At 34.5% G+C, this 19,300-nt stretch overlaps 2 protein-coding genes and 1 pseudogene across 9 annotated transcripts; 1 reads left to right on the top strand and 2 right to left on the bottom strand.

The window, feature by feature from the left end:
- Nucleotides 1–1,856: 1,856 nt before the first annotated feature.
- Nucleotides 1,857–7,906, top strand: LOC105768753 (uncharacterized). 8 transcript variants are annotated; one of them, XM_052631042.1, is made up of 16 exons: nucleotides 1,858–2,028; nucleotides 2,163–2,262; nucleotides 2,386–2,464; nucleotides 2,636–2,730; nucleotides 3,769–3,850; nucleotides 3,961–4,064; nucleotides 4,231–4,357; nucleotides 4,468–4,562; nucleotides 4,753–4,876; nucleotides 5,359–5,439; nucleotides 5,632–5,730; nucleotides 5,815–6,000; nucleotides 6,523–6,660; nucleotides 6,755–6,811; nucleotides 7,126–7,263; nucleotides 7,518–7,906. In XM_052631042.1, exons 4-16 carry the CDS (start codon nucleotides 2,690–2,692, stop codon nucleotides 7,734–7,736), a joined length of 1,491 nt encoding a protein of 496 aa, XP_052487002.1. In that variant the 5' UTR covers nucleotides 1,858–2,028; nucleotides 2,163–2,262; nucleotides 2,386–2,464; nucleotides 2,636–2,689; the 3' UTR covers nucleotides 7,737–7,906. The 8 variants fall into 8 exon arrangements, with proteins under 8 accessions (XP_052487004.1, XP_052487002.1, XP_052487003.1 ...); XM_052631043.1 differs by having other exon boundaries at nucleotides 2,354–2,464; XM_052631041.1 differs by having other exon boundaries at nucleotides 2,354–2,464; nucleotides 2,597–2,730.
- Nucleotides 7,907–7,909: 3 nt separating this feature from the next.
- LOC105768755 (pentatricopeptide repeat-containing protein At4g02750-like) lies at nucleotides 7,910–9,745 on the bottom strand (annotated as a pseudogene).
- Nucleotides 9,746–9,832: 87 nt separating this feature from the next.
- On the bottom strand, nucleotides 9,833–13,346 carry LOC105768752 (probable galacturonosyltransferase 4). Its single transcript, XM_012588897.2, has 9 exons — nucleotides 13,088–13,346; nucleotides 12,951–12,985; nucleotides 12,824–12,865; nucleotides 12,665–12,737; nucleotides 12,468–12,571; nucleotides 11,603–11,865; nucleotides 11,110–11,467; nucleotides 10,370–10,945; nucleotides 9,833–10,208 (listed from the first exon to the last, which is right to left on the bottom strand). Exons 1-9 carry the CDS (start codon nucleotides 13,200–13,202, stop codon nucleotides 9,933–9,935), a joined length of 1,842 nt encoding a protein of 613 aa, XP_012444351.1. The 5' UTR covers nucleotides 13,203–13,346; the 3' UTR covers nucleotides 9,833–9,932.
- Nucleotides 13,347–19,300: the final 5,954 nt, after the last annotated feature.

Below are 19,300 nucleotides of genomic sequence, written 5' to 3'. Positions count from 1 at the left end.
AGTCATCCAAGTGTTAAATCTCTAACAATAGTTAACTAAACACCATATTATATTTACATTTTCATTTTAGTCACTCAACTTTTAGGTTGGTCACTCAAAAGAATTTTTTTCAAGTATTGATCCAGGTATAAAAAACTTTAACATTATGTTTCGATTGGGGTAAAGAGAAGGGAAGTTAAGTAACTCAAAGGAAAGGATTCTCCTTGCCCTTGTTTTCTTTCATCTTTTAAATACTCCAATTTGGGGGAAAGTGAAAGAAAAGGAAAGACAATAATTTTTATTTTTAAAATGTCATTTTATCTTTTATTTATTTTAATGACTTTTTTTACTTAAAATTTTCTCCTACTAATGCATTGATTTTTTTCTCATTTTTAACACCTTATTACTTTATTGTAAATGGTTCTATATTTTGAATTATTAGTATTCTAGTTTTTAAAAGTTTGTATTAAATTAAAATTTATCAAATTAATTTATATTTTTATTAACACTTGTAATTATTATTTTATGAAGAACATTAGTTTTATAATTTAATTTAAATATTATATGTTATTTAAGTAAGATTATAATTGAAAAATTTTATTTCAACAAATCATTTACTTTACTTTCCATATCTTAAGCAAATATATTAAAATTACTTTATATTACTTTCTTTTATTAATTTTGGCTAGAGAAATAAATAAATTTTTTACTTTTTTAACCTTTCATTTCTTTTAAAATGAAAAAAATCATTAAAATTTATCAAAATATACTTGTTGACTCTCTGCGGAAAGTTCTAAACTTTAAATTTGGAAAAATAAAATAATGCATCAAAATTCTAAATTTTTGCAGGTATATTTTGACAATTTTAATGCATTATTTTAGCTTATATTTTTTTATTTTAATATTTTAAGTTTTTTTAAATAATTTTTAGGTGATCAAAAATAAAACGATTTAAAAATTGAATGATCAAAATTTAAAATTTAAGCATAATATCGTAATCAGTCAACTGTCGTTAGGGATTTAAAGTTTGGGTGATTAAAATTAATCATTCTCTAATGATAATGATGAAATTGTAAGAATTATTTTAGGCAATCAAAATAAAAACGACTTAAAAATTAAATGATTCATCAAAGAATTTAACTTTTTGTTTTTTTGGGGGGGGGGGGGGGAAATCACAAAATCAATTCAAAAGTTTTTTGGTTGGGTTGCGTTTAGTTTTTCAAAATTAAAATACTGTGAGGCAATCGCATTCATTTTCCACTTGGATAGAATTTAATAGCCATTTATTTGGTTTTGAGGACCATTTTAAGTGGGATTTCCCATTTTTGCCAAATGTTCTAAAATATAGTAAAATATCCATTTTTAGTGTAGATTAGATAATAACTTTTATTGAATCATTTCCACCCTTCTATCTATTAAGGAGACAGCAACTGTTTTTTTCTTCTCTTTTCTATTTTGAGACTCCAAATGTAAGAGAGACGTTAGAAAAGTAAAAAACATACCCAAAACTGGGAGTTTTTAATCCACTCAACAAACTTGAAATTAAGAAAATATTGACTAATGTTATTTATAATTAATCAAATCATATTTATTTTCATTGAACTCAAATTGGTAGGATTATAGATTTATTTTCAATTTGGTAAAATTTTAAATTAACAAGTTTAAGTTCAATTCGATAAACTTGATCCAATGCTCACAATAGTTTGTTTGTAGTTATTTTTTGAAGAATTAAAATTAGTTTCAGATAAATGACAGAATTTATTTTATAGATATTTATCATATTTTTTAAATTAAATTGGTATTATAATATTACTCGTCAAACCAATTCAATCAAAACTTTAAATGAGTACTTTTAAGGATATAATAAAATATTATGAAATAAACAAACCCAGTAAAAATGGGCACAAAAGAAAAAGCTCCGTCTCTCTCCGCCTCTGTCTGTCTCTTAGCTGTGCTTGCTTGCTCTTGCCTCCTGCTGGCTGCTATCTCCCTTCTCAGCCGCCAACAGCCGCACCAAAGCCTGTGAGCTCTCCATACTCCATTTTTTTGGTAAAATTCTCTCTCTTGTTTGACTTTTTCTTCCACCTTCTGGTTCGAAAAGTACGTTTCTGTTTTTGTGAGATCTGGAATCGGATTCCTTCAACTTCGCTTCCTTTTTCTCGGTGATTCTTCCCAAGAAACAGGTAAAAGATCCATCTACTACACGCGTCTCTCAGCTGACAACTTTAATTGCGAGAAGACTTCACCCAAAAGTCCAGCCGCATTAGATCTGGAAGGAAAAAGGTTGTGAACTAGGTTTTGTGTTCTATTCTTTAGTTAACTCCTTTCCTAGTAATTGTTATTACTTGTTTAGTTACTAACCGCTCACATTCAGCTCCACGATTAATTTTTTCTTTGGCACGAAAGGTTGGACGTTTCGTGACGATGTTTGAGGGAGACATTCTGCCCAACTCTCTCCGTGGGACTGCGAAATTTATAATTTAATGTACGGCTTCTTAAAGATGCCTTCCTTCCAATAAAAGAAGGAAGTTTCTTCCATACTCTCCCACACACACACTCTCTATTTATAAAGAGAGATAGAAACAGTTCAATTGGAGCGACCTAAAATGTTCGACAGGTGAATTTGGGGACCTGCTCGTACATTGCGCTGGAGTAGTTACACGCTTCTGTCGATTCACAATCATAACCAAAAAAGCTCGCTCAAAGCAAGATGATTGATCAGTTCATCAATTTTGTTATTCGACCGCCAAGGTATGTCTCTGTTACATTACTACACTCCAATTCCTTGCTCATCTCTTAAAGCTGGAACGACCCAGGCCGTTATCCTAATTTTTCCATTGCATTTTAGTTCTTTATCGTCTCTTTTGCAACGAAAAAGTTGTGCTAGTATCAGGGTTGAAACAAATTGCATACCCTTGTGTTTCGCTCCTCCTCTGCCTTGTTTGGTTGGTTAGTGTAATAACATGGTAAAAGTTCACAATAGTTGGTGGACAAAAATGTTGAATAAGTAAAATTGAAGTATTACTTTATAAAAAAACCCTAAGCCAACCATATTTTGAAGATTGTTTTATAATATAGTCCAAATTTTCTTTTCTTTTTTTGAAATGCTGTATTTACCAGTTATGTTATTTTTATATATGTTTTTGTGTTTATAAAATAAAATTAATTCGATCTTTTAAAATGAAAAATTTTATAAAATAGAACTTAAAACAAAATATTAATGTTTTTGGAAAAATTGAAAGTTGGTACTGTTTTTCTTAAATAATAAATTTATAAAATTTGCATAATTTAAAAATTTACCAAATAAATAGATTATGTTAGTCGAAAATAGTGCTAGAATGAGTGATGAGAGGAAAAGCTATAGTTAAAATTTTAGTTATTCGAGCAACGACAATCTTGAGAACATCTAAGTTAAAGGAAGGAATAAATCATGCATAAAAGGATAGCATCTCAACAATTGCAACAATTTTTTTCAAAATATGGAAAACGAGGGCTACATGACCTCTTAAGTTGTGTATTAGATGTTGAACTGAGTCTTACTATCAAACAATAACTAGTGTACTAAAGAGGCGTGTTAAAATGACGATACTTCTACTGAATGATGTATGCATGTTAAAGAGTTGTCTTTGTGAATTACTGTTGCCTCCATCTCATTTGTTGATTTGCAACTCCTTTTTTCATTATTCAACCTTTTGAGTACTTGTAAGTTGTTAGTGCTGTACTGCTGCTCCAATCATTGATCTTCCCTTCGGTAACTATCTTCTATGCTTTTGCCATGTGTACGTGCAGGGCTGATTATAACCCAGAGCAGTATCTTTGGGAAAAGGAGTTTACTCTTGCAGGCAGGCAATTCAAAAGACAAGATTTGGAGGCAAGTATGGACATTAATTAGCCTTTTATCTCTTTTTTCTGTCTGTCACCTCAGGGCTTTATATTTAGCTTCTTGGCACATGTTAGATTATCTATTTCAAATGTATACAGCTTACAAATGCAAGGGGCCATAAGTTGCGTTGCAGTCATTATTTGCCTTCACCATTCCCTGAAGAAACTCCACTCCCTTGTGTTATATACTGCCATGGAAATAGGTATGAGATTCTTTCTGTATCTTCTGGTTAAATGAAAGCTTAGATTTAAATAGCTTTTAAATAGGATTGTGCCTCAAAAAAGAGTTGGCCTGAATCATTATCGAAGATTACATAGCATACAAAGAGATAAAGTTTGACCCTCTTTTTTCTGTGGTTGATATCACAGTGGATGTAGGGCTGATGCCAATGAAGCTGCTGTAATTCTTCTTCCATCAAATATTACGGTATTCACACTTGATTTCTCGGGGTCAGGCTTATCTGATGGTGATTATGTTAGCCTTGGTTGGCATGAGGTATGTACTCAATCTAATTGAGTGCCTCTGTTATCTAAGTTTAATGAACATTTATGTATTCCTTTTTGTCTTTTTATATGTTTCTTTATTGATTTTTAAACTCTTGACAGAGAGACGATCTCAAGATTGTGGTATCATATTTGAGAAGTGAAAGACAAATATCACGTATAGGTCTCTGGGGACGATCAATGGGTGCTGTCACCAGGTGCTTCATATTTTCACTTAATTTATTGCATTTTCAGACACTCTTTGCTTTCTCAAAGAGGATGTGTTTCAAAGCCCTTGTTTGGAATGCTTGTTCTCTTGATGATGCTTCTATGATTTGTATTTTGTTTTTTCCTAGGAAAAGTATGCTTACTAGTATGTTAGGTTTCTCTCTTTGTTATTTAATGCAGCCTTCTTTATGGAGCAGAAGATCCTTCAATAGCAGGAATGGTGTTAGACAGTGCCTTCTCAAACTTATTTGATCTTATGATGGAACTGGTTGATGTGTATAAAATCCGGCTTCCTAAATTCACGGTATGAATCTTCTGCATCTGTGTTAGCTTAAGTTTGAGGGTTCAAAGCAACCAGGCATGCAGACCAAATTATACCTTGTGAAGATATCATATGTTATTGACCAATAGCCATGGAATGATATGCATGCTCTAACAAAGCAAATAATGGGGCTAAACATGAGGGGCATGATCTCATATTTTACCCATTATGGCCACCCAATGGAAGTAGAAAGAGTGGTCCAGCTAAAATGTCCAAAATTAGTCTGTTGGTATGGTCAGAAAATGCCACCACACCTAAGTACCAGATGTGAGGTGTGGTAAGTGGTGCTAATGTGCTGCTTTTATCAGAATGTGTATATCTCTGCTGGTTTTGGTGGTACTAGTACAGTAATGATAATTACTCCATTGGTCTTGACATTTTTTTTTTAAATAGTCTTGACATGTGAATTGACAAAATGGGGTTTGTTGCAATAAATTGTATTTACTGCCTTCTGTTTCAATTAGGTTAAGATGGCTGTGCAGTACATGAGACGTGTAATTCAGAAGAAGGCGAAGTTTGACATTATGGATCTAAACTGTCTGAAGGTTTGTCCATATTAATGAACTTGTTGATGTTCACAAGTTAGCGAGTTGATTAACTTTTTTTCATACTTCTTTATGTTAAAACCTATTTTCCAGATCAATTGGCAGATTTTTTTTCCCGCCATTTTATGTGGGGTTTGTTTCTTTACCTACTGCTAATTATTTTGAGTAACATTCTAGACTTTCTATTCACAGGTAGCACCTAAAACATTCATTCCAGCTTTATTTGGACATGCCAGTGAGGACAAATTTATTCAACCTCATCACTCTGACCTCATATTTAAATCATATGCGGTAATTTACCGTTTAAAAATTCTTACTTTTTCTTGGATGTATTGGCTGATCTTGGAAGTGTTTAACCATGCATATTCTATGCAGGGAGATAAAAACGTTATAAAATTTGATGGTGATCACAACTCCTCCAGGCCACAGTTTTATTATGATTCAGTCTCCATTTTCTTCTTCAATGTGCTTCGTCCTCCTCAAATTTCTTCTGCTTGTTCAAGTAAGCTTGAGAAATACTATGATCTTGGTGATTTGAAAGTCGGTGCTGGCATGGATGAGGTGAAATTCTTTTCATGTTGGAGCTTTTGAGAAAGTAGTTTAAGAGCCAAATATCAGTGTCCTTCGGTTTGCATTATGTGATGTACATATTTTTCCATATTTTCTGTTTTCTTCTGAAACTCTGCCTATTGTAAAGCTTTTCCATTAAGATTTGGATCAGTAGCAGTAAACCCCCAAGAGTTTAGGAGTTTAGCCCGGCTGCATTATGATTATGTCATACCTTCCTTCGTCTTTAGGTATTTTTAGGTTGCAGCTGAGAAATAATATATTTTTAGTAATGTTCAGTGTATTAACACATCCCCATAATCATGTATTCACAAATTTCTTATAGACTAACATACCAACAAGGAGACTACTATGCCTAGGCTGGACATTAATTTCCTGGATAAAGGTCTTGGCTAAGATGATCTGACCCGAGTAATTGTGATAGTAGTATGTCCTGTAAAAGCTTTTGTAGACATTGGAATATGGGGATATGTAGCTACCAAAGGATTAACTTGAATTTTGTGTAATTCTTTTTAGAGCCTGTTGTATGAAATAATCACTGGCATTGAAACTGAATCAACCAATGTTCCAAGTTCATCTTCTGCTGCACCTAGAGTTTTGATGACTAAGCCAGTTAGTGAACTCGTCTCAGAAGTTGCACCACTTGCTAGATTGGTAGTATTCCATTTCACTTTGTTTTTGGTATTTGTTTGCTTGTTAATCTAAAACTAAGTATATTTTTAAATGTTGTTATTTCTTATAATTGCAGGATCCCATGCTTACTAGAAATATTAGACCTGACAGTGATGAGCAATCAAATTCACAGGTATCCATGAATTTCCTTTGTTTCTATCTGCACTTAAGTCTGTCATACGTATATTTTATTCTTTTAACAGGGAAGAGTAGGTAGTTCTTTTATTGAGTTTTTGCTTGACGCACTCTCAAGCTAGCCTGAGAAATTGCCCTGATTTATACTCAATTTAATAATAGTTTCATTCCTCACCCATGACTTCACCTCCAATGTGACTATTGTCTGTTACTGAACATGGTTTCTGAATCTGCTGAAATAAATTATGAGCAACTTGTTTTTCTGCTATTCACACTTTGTTTCATTACTGATTTTTGCTTTCCGATTTGCAGGATAAGCCTAATGGTCAAAGTGATGAATGTTGCTCATATACAAGCTCAAACAGGGAAAGTTGGGGAAGGTGCTCTTCACTGGGGGGCAGTGATGAAGAATCTTCAGCAGACTGTACGGCTGCTAATAACGGAAATCAGGTTGCTCTACGTCTCTGTCTGCTCTAACTCTGCTCATGGCAAGAGGAATCTTAACCATGTTGTGATGAAGGCTTACCTTCATCTCATAATGCATATAACAGGCTATTAAATTCTAAGCTTTTGTTTGCTGCATGATTTATGATTTATTTCAAACTCGAATGGGCTGCCTCCTCTATCTGCATCATTGCTATAATTGTATCTGATTTCCGGTCATATCTTTCTTACTGAAAAGAGGGCTGTGTCTGTCTCATTAGGTGACTCTTGATGTGCTTGCAACACCTCTGAAAAGCACGCAGCAAAAATCAAGTGGTCCACCCAAAGAGGAAAAAAAGAAGCAGAAGAAACAGAAGAAGAGAGATTCAACAACCCCAAAGCCGAAACATGAGAAATTAGAAAAGCTAGAAGCCCTTAGTAAGCGGCTACGCCTTTGCATCCTAAAACGGGTAAGTCACCGGAGGCAGGGTTCCACGTGAGTGACCCCAGGAAACATTAAGCTGTTTTTTTTTCTTGTTTCTAGTATTTTCAGTATGAAGTGGTCCAAGTCATTTTAAACTCAAAGCATAATTATGCGGATTTCCGAGCTTTACTTTGATAATGTAAATGCAGTATCCACGTATTTAAATTGAACAGAACATTTCTCCAAGCATATCCAACCATACAATGCTCATCTACAGAGACTATCATTTGGCAATATAATGAACTATGGGTAGTTTGTGGACAGTTAGTTTTACACTGTCGACCATCAAAAGATGCCTACAGTCAGCCAATTTTGAGTGCTGTGTGAACCAAAACCTAGATGACATCAAAAACTCCATTTTTCTTCAGCTTCTTGCAAATCCAACTACTGCGAGTAAAGGTACATTTAGGTGGTCAATTTCATCTAACGTAACCCATCTCAGTCGTAGAAGGTGGTAGTGCATAAGTCGTAGCATTTCATGAAGTATGTGTAGTTTGTGAACAATTAGTTTTACACTGTCTATCATCACAAGATGCCTACAGTTAGCGAATTTTGACTGCATTTTTCTTCAGCTCCTTGCAAATCCAACAACTGTGTGAGTAAAGATACATTTAGGTGTTCAATTTCATCTAATGTAACCCACCTCGGTCGTAGAAGGTGGTAGTGCATAAGTCGTAGCATTTCATGAATCCCTTCAACTTGAGGATCGGATCTGTCCTCTACGAAGAATACATGATTCTTTCCTTTTACTTCTACTTGACTAAAACTAGCAACTTTCTTCAGTTTCCTCTCCCTCATCATTTTCCGTACTTGGGCAAACTCATCCCATTTCTCATGCGCTGCATATACATCGGCCAAGAGAACGTAGACACCGGAATCTGTGGGCTCTAGCTCAATAAGCTGTTTGCTAATGTGATTTGCTATTTTATGACCCCCATGCGCTCTGCGTGCAGCAAGTAAAGCTCCTAGAAAGGAGCCATCTCTTTTGGATGGAGGCATTTTCTTGACAACACTCATGGCCTTGTCCAGTTGTCCTGCTCGACCAAGGATGCCTACAAGGCAGGAATAGTGCTTAGCCTTGGGTTGTAAACCAAATGCGTGAATTGAATCAAATAGCTTTTGTTCTTTCTCCATAAGACCAGCTCGACTGCAAGCCGATAAGATTTCTACTAAAGTGATCTCATTTGGTTTGGCACCTGATGTTAGCATATATGTTTACCATATCCGTGGCGTGAATATGCTAATATCATGGCATTCCACGAGGCAAGATCCTTAGCCTCAAGACATTAAAAAGCAACAATGTTTTTGTCAGGTTCCTTTTGAGGCATTTGGTAGAAGAACCTGAGCGCATCATCTATCTGGTCATTGTCAACGTAAGACTTGAGCATAGCCGTCCAAGCAACAATGTTTTTGTCAGGAATTCTATCAAACATGTGGCGACCTTCATTGATCAAACCATTTCGTGCATAACCAAAACAAAAGTCGTCCAAGACACCACATTTTTCAAAGATTCAGGCATTTGTTCAAAAAGCAGACGACCCTCTTCAACTTGCCCGATTGCAAAATACCCAGAAATCAAACTAGTCCAGGAAAAGGCATTTCTGTCAACCATGTCATTGAACAGTCGACGAGCTTCAGGTAGACGACGGCCATCACGTATCCTTGTATCATTGCAGATTCGGCAAAAATATTTCTGTAGGGCAAGGAGTGAAACAGCGTCTCTGCTTTGGGAAGATCATCATTTTTCAAATAAACATTGATCATGGAAACATAAGAAGCGGCATCCTTTAGACTGTGAGGCATTTTGTCGAACAGTTTCTTCGCCTCTTCGACACTGCCACGGTGACCAAATTCATTAATCCTCACATTACACTCCCTCGTATATGATGAAGAAGCAGGTTTCGTTACAAAGCTTTTAGCATGATGTGTGGGATGGCGAGCGGATAATAAGAAGAAATTCAAACGAGCAAGACGCTCAGCTACAAGAGGGAATTTGGAAAGATGATGGCCACAGATCATATTCATACGTAGCTACTTATAGCCACATCAACATGATTTTGTAACAAAATGTGACAAGAAACTGAAAAATCCTAAACCAAAATTGACCATGTATACAAGAAAGAATGAATCTAAATTAACATCGGTCACCGCTAAACAATATGTAAGGTTCTTTTTAGGTTCATTACGTGTAAGGACATTTAAAGAAGGCTTTCTATGGATTGATATTACAATCTCGCAAATACACACTATCATAATCTACGTACTTTGCCCAATAGTTTCTGTACTTGGGTATGCCTATCTCCAACCATGGTTTCAAGTTGCCATTATAGTGTATAACAGCAGCTCGTTCAATCTCCCTCTGGTTGACATTAGGATTGTAGCCAAGCCCAAGCACATGCCAAGACCTATTCAGGGGATGAATGCGTTTCCAAAATGTAATGAGACCAGGAGGCAGGGTCCCCAACTTCCACAATTGCCTGTCATGATTCTGCAAACAAAATTTCCTTCAATAATAATATTATCTAGCATAGGGTAGTAGCTGATCTGTAATGAAGACTAACAATGCAAACAAGATGAACTCACTTGGTTTCTTAGTTACTTTAATGCCTATCCTATTATCTGTTTAGCCAGCATTTACACATTACTTACCAGCTTCTGCCATCTGTGATACACCTCTGTTATGTTCTGCCGCCTCCACTCCACCAAATCGAAAATGTTCATTCCATATGCCCATCCACAAGCATGTGGGTCAAAGTTCTTTGAGATTAGAGGATGTGAGAAGTTGAAATAGCGATCAAATCGATGGAAGCTTTCTCCACAAGTCTCAACAGCACCATTAACGTTGCCCTTCAAATCGAGGGACCAAAGATCACTAAGGTCCTTCTGGACTACTACATCATCATCTAAGAACAATACTTTATTGAGTTTTGGGAAGATCTCTGGTAGGTAAAACCGAAGATGGTTCAGGATGGACAAGTATTTTGGGTTTCGGTACTTCAGATTTGAAACAGAATTAGACCGGCGGGCCCTGAAGTAATAATCACGGATTGAAGGAGAACCTAACTGCTTAAGGACTGGACTGTAGCTTGAGTTTAACCATGTAAATTCTTCGATGTTCTGAACCTGTATAGTGACTTTCCCAGGTGAATTACACAGAAACCACATCCTCATTGCTGCATAATTGAGCCTATCTGTAACAATGTGGAAAACATGCTTCGAAGGGTGCTGCGAGGAATTAAGCAAACTTAATGAGTTAAATAAGTCAACCAAAATCATGAAAATTATGAACAAAATGATTAAGACAATCTTAAGATTAAAAATGAAACCGTTTTTACTTTCCATTGGCGACTGAAAGTATGAGTTAAGCCTCTATAGGGGAGTACATTTACCTTAACATGGGAAATGGTTGAGTTTACAACAACAGCAGCTGCTAATATATTATCAGAGAAAAGTGCGTAATGGTACAGTCGGGGGTCTTCTAATTTGTCTTCATCTAGAAAGTTCTGTTGTGAAGAATTCAAGGTATAATACTCAGTAGTAAGACGCAAAGGCAGGCAATGAAGACCTTTGGGAAGGGTTTTTGCAGTTAACTGTGCCAAGAACGTGGTCTTTTTTTTGTGCACTCGGAGTTGATCTTCAGTTGAGTGGAGCATAGCCCGAAGCCTTTTTATCGAAGCACCACAGTTATCTTGAATCTGCTTACCTTTTTCTAATGATTGCTCCATTGCTTTCAACTTCTCAAAGGCACTGCAACAATAAGATTCATGTTGATGGATAAAATCAAAGTGGAAGCCACATTCTACACTTAAAATCCTCCAAACAAAAAGAAATTAAAAATAATTAAAATAAGAGCAGCATCCTTGTTTCAGAAAGATGAGTTACCTTTTTGGCAGATCAGTGTCCTTGGCTGCATCACCAATAGCACGTGAAAGTTCCTTAATCCGCAATCGAAGCTCCCTTGTCAAACGCGAGTTGCTTTTTATGGCTGGAAGGGAGATGTACACTTTTGCACGGATGAGCAGGTCTTTGAGTCGACGGACCTGAGCATCTGCTGCTTCAGTCATTTGGTCAGATTTGTTAACTGAATGCTCTTTTTGCTCAATCTTACCAGGGGGCAGCGTGTGTTGTTCCTCAAGTCTTATAGCCTATTGACAGAGAAAACAGGAGAAAAAAAACTGTTAACTACATATAAATTCATGTTAGAAGTTTCCTTTCATTGTGAAACCTGGAAACGTGTAAAAGACTAAGAAACTAGTTTTAGCTGTAGAGAACAATTATTCCAAAATGTTAAGCAGTTATCGATAGGCAAAATAGAATAAAGGGGTAACAACCTCGAAAGGGTTGGTGAATGCCATCTCTAAGAGGTTAAAGTTAACACAAACATTATCAAAGGAATGCTTTGATTATATAGCAACTCAAAATTGAAGGAAACCGTTGGATAACTAGGACATCGAAAGAGAAATGATGGGTTAGAAGTAGAAGAACAGGGTTATATGTATTGCAGACAAATGAAGCTCCTCATATAGCAAAGGTTTAGAACAGACCGTAGAAAAGAGTAACAGTCAGCATTTCCATTGTAGCAAACAAGGCCTACATGCAGACTCAAAATCCTTACCACATAAAGAGGAAAGTAACCATGGAAGTAGGATAGTAAGACTAAAGAAAGAGGAACAACCATAAATTGAAATCGAATGCGAGATTGCAAGTAACATCTTATTGATATGGTAATGAGACTGAAAGAAATTACCAAGAGTTGAGATTCATAGGCCCGTGTAATGGGGTTGTTTAGTAGGGGTTGACGTTCTTCACTCGCAGCAGAAAGCACTCTTGTAGATTTATGCTCCGTCATCTCTGTAATTTGGGAATTTAAAACCATCATCATCATCATCCAATTCTCCAAATTTTAAATTACATAAGTAGATAAATTTTCACTTCATGTTTTACCATTGGGGAAGGAATTAGCAGAGTGGTCGGAATATACGACCCCAACGGGTTTTTTGAGGGCTGTGGAAGTTTCCTACGACCAAAATCAATACCAATGTCAACATATAAAGCCAAGCCAGCCATGAAAAATAAACTGAACTAATCTTATTATATTACTACCAGAGGAACAACATGGAGATGGCTGGTATCCCCGGACAACGTCTGAAGAAAAAAAGAAAGGAAAATTCAAAATTCTGGGTAGTTCATATAATGAGAAATGATGAAAGAATTGCAAAAAGGAACTTACAAATGCTGCAACATCGTCAAGAAAATCGAGTCTCGCTGCAGAAAATTACAACAAGAGAAGGGAAACGTGAACGATGTAAAACAACAGGAAGATCAATAAATAATTAATTAAAGAGAGAAAAGAAGAAGTAGACATACAAAAAGAGGGATCGAAGAAAGTGCCGACCACGTAAGTGTAAATAAAGATGGGAGAAAACACGGAAACCCATAGCAAATTCAACACTATATACCTCACCTTCACCTTCATCTTCATTTATTTTTCCTTTTAATTTTTTTACAAATAACTAGAAAAAAGAGAAGAACATAAAGAGTACACAGTTGCAACTTGCAGCAAAAGTAAAGAGAAAGAGTACAGGGGGAAAGAGAAAAAGGATGAGTTAATATTTGAGGAGGAGAAGGATTCTGTTTCTACTATCTACTTTATTATGTTATGCGAGTGAGATAATGCTGAATTTGCGAGGGTGTCCTGTTGGTGACTCACGGTCACGGACACAAACACACACACACACACACACACTCGAACTAAAACTCTTTGGTTTTTACTGTTGCGATATACAAATTTCCGCGCGTATATACTACTCTTTTTATTTTTTAACTTCTAAATTTATGGTATCAATAATATATAGTTTTCAAAATAAAATCACTAAATACATTTTTTTGGGTTACAATAAAGGCAGTTGAGCTTAATCCCTCAACTAGAAGCCAAAATCATTATTTAACACCGGTCTTGTAACAAAATATTCTGCACCACTAATAATTAAAAACCGCTGTAAAAATCACTAAATCCATTTTAAATATTATCATACAATTTTTAACGAATGTATGTTGAATCTTGTATCTGTTTTCTAAATTTCTACCTTTATCTTATTGTTGATGCACTGAATCAACAGTCGTGAAAAGAGATAAGGTCGAGTGGTTCAATTCTTTAGGAGCAGAAAACCAGAAGCCTAGAGGAAGAAGAAACCCCCTCCCTTTGAGGCGTTTGTCAACTTTTATTAAATCGAGTAAAATCTCGAATCAGATTATAATTATTTAACATTTATAAAATAAATCGTAGAAAATTATTATTTTTTTGTTTCTTCTTACATTTATGCATGTACATTTTTGAATTTTCTTAATCAAAAGATTTTTCATGCAAAGACAATAAAGGGAGAAAAACAACATTTCTTAAAAATAAAAATAAAAATCCTTTTGTCATTGATTTACACTTCTCTTTTGCTGAAGCGATTCGCTTCGTGTATTTCTAAATTAAGAAATTACAATCACTTTATCTATCTACCATCGTATAATAATAAATTTAACTGTTAATTTATATTTTTATCAATTTAATCTTTATTTTTTAATCAAATTTCACTATTAATCAATTTTTTCTTTAATAGAAATGTTAACTAAAACCAATGATGTGTGAAGTGGACCGATTAGCTGGTTACAACAATTGGATTGAAAATTAACTAGGGTTCTAGTCTATAGAATGACTTTGAACCAATTAGATTGAGAATTAGTATGGATCGGTTGAATCAGAGTTTTTATTTTTTTTTATTTTCAGTGATTTTTAATCAAATTGGTTGGACTGGTGGTTCAACCACCGGGTCGATTCTAAAAACTTTGACTAAAACATTAATCTTTTTAATAATATTAATGTGACAACTTGTATGACAATTCACATGCACTTTAAGTTAACATGACACAATTTATTTTATAGATCATGTTAAAAAATAATTTAAAAAATAAAAATAAAAACAAATAAAAAAATGAAGTACACGAAACTTGTTATATAAAATGTTATGTTTAAAAAAGTTAACAAAAATAATTCAAATTCTTTTAAAGAGTTAATAATCAAAATTAAGTCTTAATAAAAATTAAGAGTTAGATTAAGGAAGGAAGCATGTCTATTTTGGTAATGTGATTTACCTTTTTAATTTTCACTACACATGAGATTATTTTGGAGAGCGACAAAATAGTTTTGATACAAGCGCATTGGTGTTGCAGATTTCGAGGTAGAAGTAAATGGCTCCTTTTACTTTTCTCATTTTAACGATCTGCTTTCGGTTTCAAAAGCAAATAGCAATAAAAAGCAGCATTTTGATACAAAAACGATTTCTCTTTTTAGAATTTCTAATTGACGTATCATTTTATTTTGGTTGGTCATTTCTTTCAACTATTTACTTAAATTTGTTCTCATGTAGGTCTCAAAAGTTGCAATGAAACACAACATATGCTGGTTATATTTTCTTTTTGGTTGGAAAAGGAAATTAGATTCATAGAAATTTAAAAAAGTCGAGCTCCATATAAAACACAATCATACTTATCAGTAAGCAGTGAAGGTTCCAAATAATTAGGAGGAATATTATAAAAAGTAAAAAGACGGTAAAGCCTCGTTTGAAGGATAGTTATATTGTAAACTACTCCCTAGCTAGGTAAGTGCATCAATGCCATTTGTTCTTTTCCCAAAAAAACATGCAACAAAGGTCTAGTAGTCAAAGATTGCTGGAGTATCCTGCACTCTTTAATCAAAGGAGATAAAATTAAATTAGTAAAGTTATTATTTGACATGAAGGAAATAACATTGGTGACATCAACTTCAATCTCAAGGTTGTTGAGATTAAGAGACTTAGCTAGTTGAAGCTCGTCTTTGGGTGCCCACAGTTCAACTTGGACATTGCTAGCACAAGGGATGTGTCTATAGGAGCCAATCACCCAATTGCCCTGATAATCTCGAATAGTTGCTCTTACTCCTGTCTTTCCCAAATTCCCAAGAGTTGACCCATTGATATCAGGAGGTTTCTAAGAGATTAGGGTAAAGGTGGGGAGAGGAATACGACAAGTCACAGAAGAATAAGCAACAAATTCCCTTACTACTGATAACACTCAATGAGCAAAATTTTCTTTGGGATGAGCAGTTAAAAAAATAACAACATTTCAAGTCAACCAGAGTTCCGAAAGAGCAAATGCAAACACTGCATACTAAGAGAGGCTGGAAGAAGAAGTCCCTAGAAGACAAGTTAGAAGTAAGCTAGTCTATCCAAGAGGATTGAGGTCTAGGTTTATAATGAATGGAATTAGACAAGGATTCCCAGAGATTTTGAGAATTAGCACAATCTCAAAGAACGTGGGAGATCTCTTCAAGGGATGTAGAGCACAACAGGCAAGGGTCCTCCAATGGAAGATGTCTACTCCTAAAAAAGGTCATCGTTGGAAGTGTGTGATACCCACATTTCTAAAGATAAAAAATTAATCTTGGGGGGGGAGTTTGGCTTTCCATATTAGCTTCCAAAGAGAGGCATTAGGATCGGGAACTTTGGTATCAATACTAGCAACAAGATCATAAAAGCAAGATCACAAGCATTAGCCAAAGAAAAGTTTCTATTGCTAGTGCACCTCCAACATAAGGAATCAGGGACATTGGAAAAATTTGGAATTAGATCACTCAGGAACGTATCAATCAAATTCGGGGTAAATTCAAAGAAAGACATGGAGGCCCTTAATCTTGTAACAGCCCAATTTTCAGTGGTGTCGAAAATAGTAGTTTGAGGCCACTAAATTCGATGAGTAAGCTCATAAATTTTACTATTTAGTATTTACAAGTCAAATGTGGTTTAAAAAGATTTTTGAATTGACAATTTATGTTTTATAATGAATTTTTAAGTTCGAGTGGTAAAACTCTAGGTCAATTGGTTTAGGAAATGAGGTATCGAGACCTCGTTTCTATAAACTGAACCGTAAATATTTTTATAAATATTTACGAAGTGCTATTAAGGTAGTATTAAAGTTTCGTTGGAAAATTTTAACGTTTGGATAGATAATTAATTAAAAAGAACTAAATTGAAAAATATGTAAAACTTGCTAATTATAAGAAATAAGTGATTAAATGACTTAATTAATAAATAAGGGAGGACTTAAAGGATAAATATGCCTAAATTTATATAGTGAGACGGCATGTTAGTGTAAAGTAATAAAATAAAGTAAATGGATGGCAAAATTGTAATTTGTATGAAATTAAACATACAAATTGAGATTAAAAGAGATTTCTAGACATTTTCTTCTTCAATTTTGGTAAACCGACATGGTAGAGAGCTTATAAAGCTGGTTTTTGGTTCATGTGAGTCTAATTTTACCCGTTTCTTATAATTTTTATGTTTTTGAGATTGTTACAAATAGGTACAATTAAATCTTACTTTAGTTTTTGATTTTATTGAAAATTTTGGAAGTTATCATTCATGAATATTGGATTTTTTGATGAATAACATGGATTTAGATCTTTAATTTTGTTGTATGATGATTTTATAAAGTGATTTTTATTAAATATTGATTTTAAGATCAAATTGTGAAAAGTTTAAAATATTAGGGTTTGGTAGTAAATTTTTTGTTTATTAAGGGCTGTATGATGGCCTAAAATATTTATATAAATTATTAATTGAGAAAAATTAGTTAATTTGATAGATTAACTAGTTAATGGATTAAATTGCAAAAGTTGTAAAAAGTTTGGGGTAATTGTGTAAATTTGAAAATTAAAAAGTATTAATTGTGAAATGAATTAGAACTGAAATATATTCTAATGAATGAGTAATTTTGTATTTTAGATCAAGATCCTGTAGATACATGTGAAAAAAGAAAAATATCAGAATAGTCCCTGAACTTCTACAAATATTACAATTCAATCCAGGTAAGTTCGTACGGCTAAACTTTAATATTTATATTGATTTGATGGATGGTATTATGTATTTATTCTATTGTTGGAAATAAATTATTGTTGGAGTTATAATTTTGAATTGAATATTCGAGTTAAATGAAACGTGGGATTTGAGTACATTCATTATGTGGCGCATAACGACATTGGAGGAAAATAACGGCAAATTACCCAAGTAAATCGGGGTTCAACATTTGTTGTGAACTCTCATGTTTTACTTTCTATTTAGCTCTTACGAGCTTCTATTTAACTCATATGAGTTTCTGTTCAGCTCTTACGAGCTTCTGTTCAACTTTTATGAGTTTCTGTTCAGCTCTTACGAGCTTCTGTTCAACTCTTATGAGTTTCTGTTCAGCTCTTACGAGCTTCTGTTCAACTCTTAAGAGTTTCTGTTAAGCTCTTATGAGCTTCTGTTAAGCTTTCGAGCTTCTGTTGGCGTATCAGGGAGGCCCAGCTCTTATGAGCTTCTGTTAACGATGTACTATTATCCTTAAGTCGTTCTTCGACTTGGGAAAGGTTTGGTAAGGTGATTTATTTATTGAAATTGAAAGACGTGTTATTTATTTTTGATATCGACTTGAAACCAAGTGTATTCATTGATTAAAGTTGTGATTGACAGGAAATTGATATGAATGATTTTTATTATATGATTTATTATAGTAGGTTCAGTAAGATTTCTGTTTAACTCATCGAACTTACTAAGCTTCATTAAGCTTATGTGTGTTGTTCAATGTCTTTGTAGATTATCAGAAGGTTGGACAATTGGATCAACACTCAAGTCACAGTATCCAGTTTATTCCGGTACTTTTTGAAATGTTCAATATAGTTTATATGGCATGTATAGGGTTTGTGTAGATTTGATCAAAGTTTGGCCTATGTAAATGTTATGAATTAAATTTTGTTTATATAATCAACTTAAATATATATATATATATATATATATATATATATATAGGTTTGGAAATGAGGCAGATTTGTGATATTGGTATGAGTGATATATGTTTGTATGTACTTAATTTGTGGTGAACTTTAGTAGATTTGTTAGATGGATTAAATAGGTAAGTTTGGGTATTTGGGTATATGTGATAATATATGTTTAAAACATGATTTTGGCTTGTTTTGATTACTTTTTTGTGGTTTATTGATGTGATAAAATGTTGTGTTTAGGTTGATACCAAAATGGGTGAGAAATGTGACCTTAAAATGAGCTATTTTCGTCCACACGGGTAGAGACAGGAGCGTGTGTCTCAACTGTGTGTGACACACGGCCATGTGACACGGCTGTGTTTCCCTTGCATCTTATAAATTGCACAAGTCAGTATACTCAAATTATTCACACGGCCTAGCACACGGGCGTGTGGCTTGGCCGTGTGACCCCTGCACCTCATTAATGCAAGTCAGTATGCTCATACGACCTAGCACACGGACGTGTGGTTTGGCCATGTGACCCAAGTCAAAAAGCTCCCAAGTTTGGACACGAGCTGGGGCACGACCATGTGCCCTATTTCGAATACTCACACGACCTGAGACATGGGCATGTCTCTTGACCGTGTGAGCCACACGGCCTGAGACACGGGTGTGTCTCTTGACCGTGTGAGCCACACTGCCTAGCCACACGGGCGCGTGTCCACTGCACCTTTGAAAAATTTTGATGTTTTTTAAAA

This window comes from Gossypium raimondii, chromosome 5 (genome assembly GCF_025698545.1).
Source record: "Gossypium raimondii isolate GPD5lz chromosome 5, ASM2569854v1, whole genome shotgun sequence".
Lineage (NCBI taxonomy): Eukaryota > Viridiplantae > Streptophyta > Magnoliopsida > Malvales > Malvaceae > Gossypium > Gossypium raimondii.
The sequence above is the reverse complement of the archived record's forward strand: the minus strand, read 5'-3'. Positions and strand labels throughout refer to the sequence as shown.

What these genes read in the sequence shown, in the direction of transcription:
- LOC105768753 (XM_052631042.1), top strand. Translation starts at nt 2,690, where the DNA reads ATGATTGATCAGTTCATCAATTTTGTTATTCGACCGCCAAG. An exon ending in TCGGTGCTGGCATGGATGAG is followed by an intron (nt 6,001 to 6,522) that starts GTGAAATTCTTT and finishes AATTCTTTTTAG; the next exon opens with AGCCTGTTGTATGAAATAAT. An exon ending in ATGAGCAATCAAATTCACAG is followed by an intron (nt 6,812 to 7,125) that starts GTATCCATGAAT and finishes TCCGATTTGCAG; the next exon opens with GATAAGCCTAATGGTCAAAG.
- LOC105768752 (XM_012588897.2), bottom strand. Translation starts at nt 13,202, where the DNA reads ATGAAGATGAAGGTGAAGGTGAGGTATATAGTGTTGAATTTGCTATGG. An exon ending in TTTCTTCGATCCCTCTTTTT is followed by an intron (nt 12,986 to 13,087) that starts GTATGTCTACTT and finishes AATTTTCTGCAG; the next exon opens with CGAGACTCGATTTTCTTGAC. An exon ending in TTGACGATGTTGCAGCATTT is followed by an intron (nt 12,866 to 12,950) that starts GTAAGTTCCTTT and finishes TTTTTTCTTCAG; the next exon opens with ACGTTGTCCGGGGATACCAG.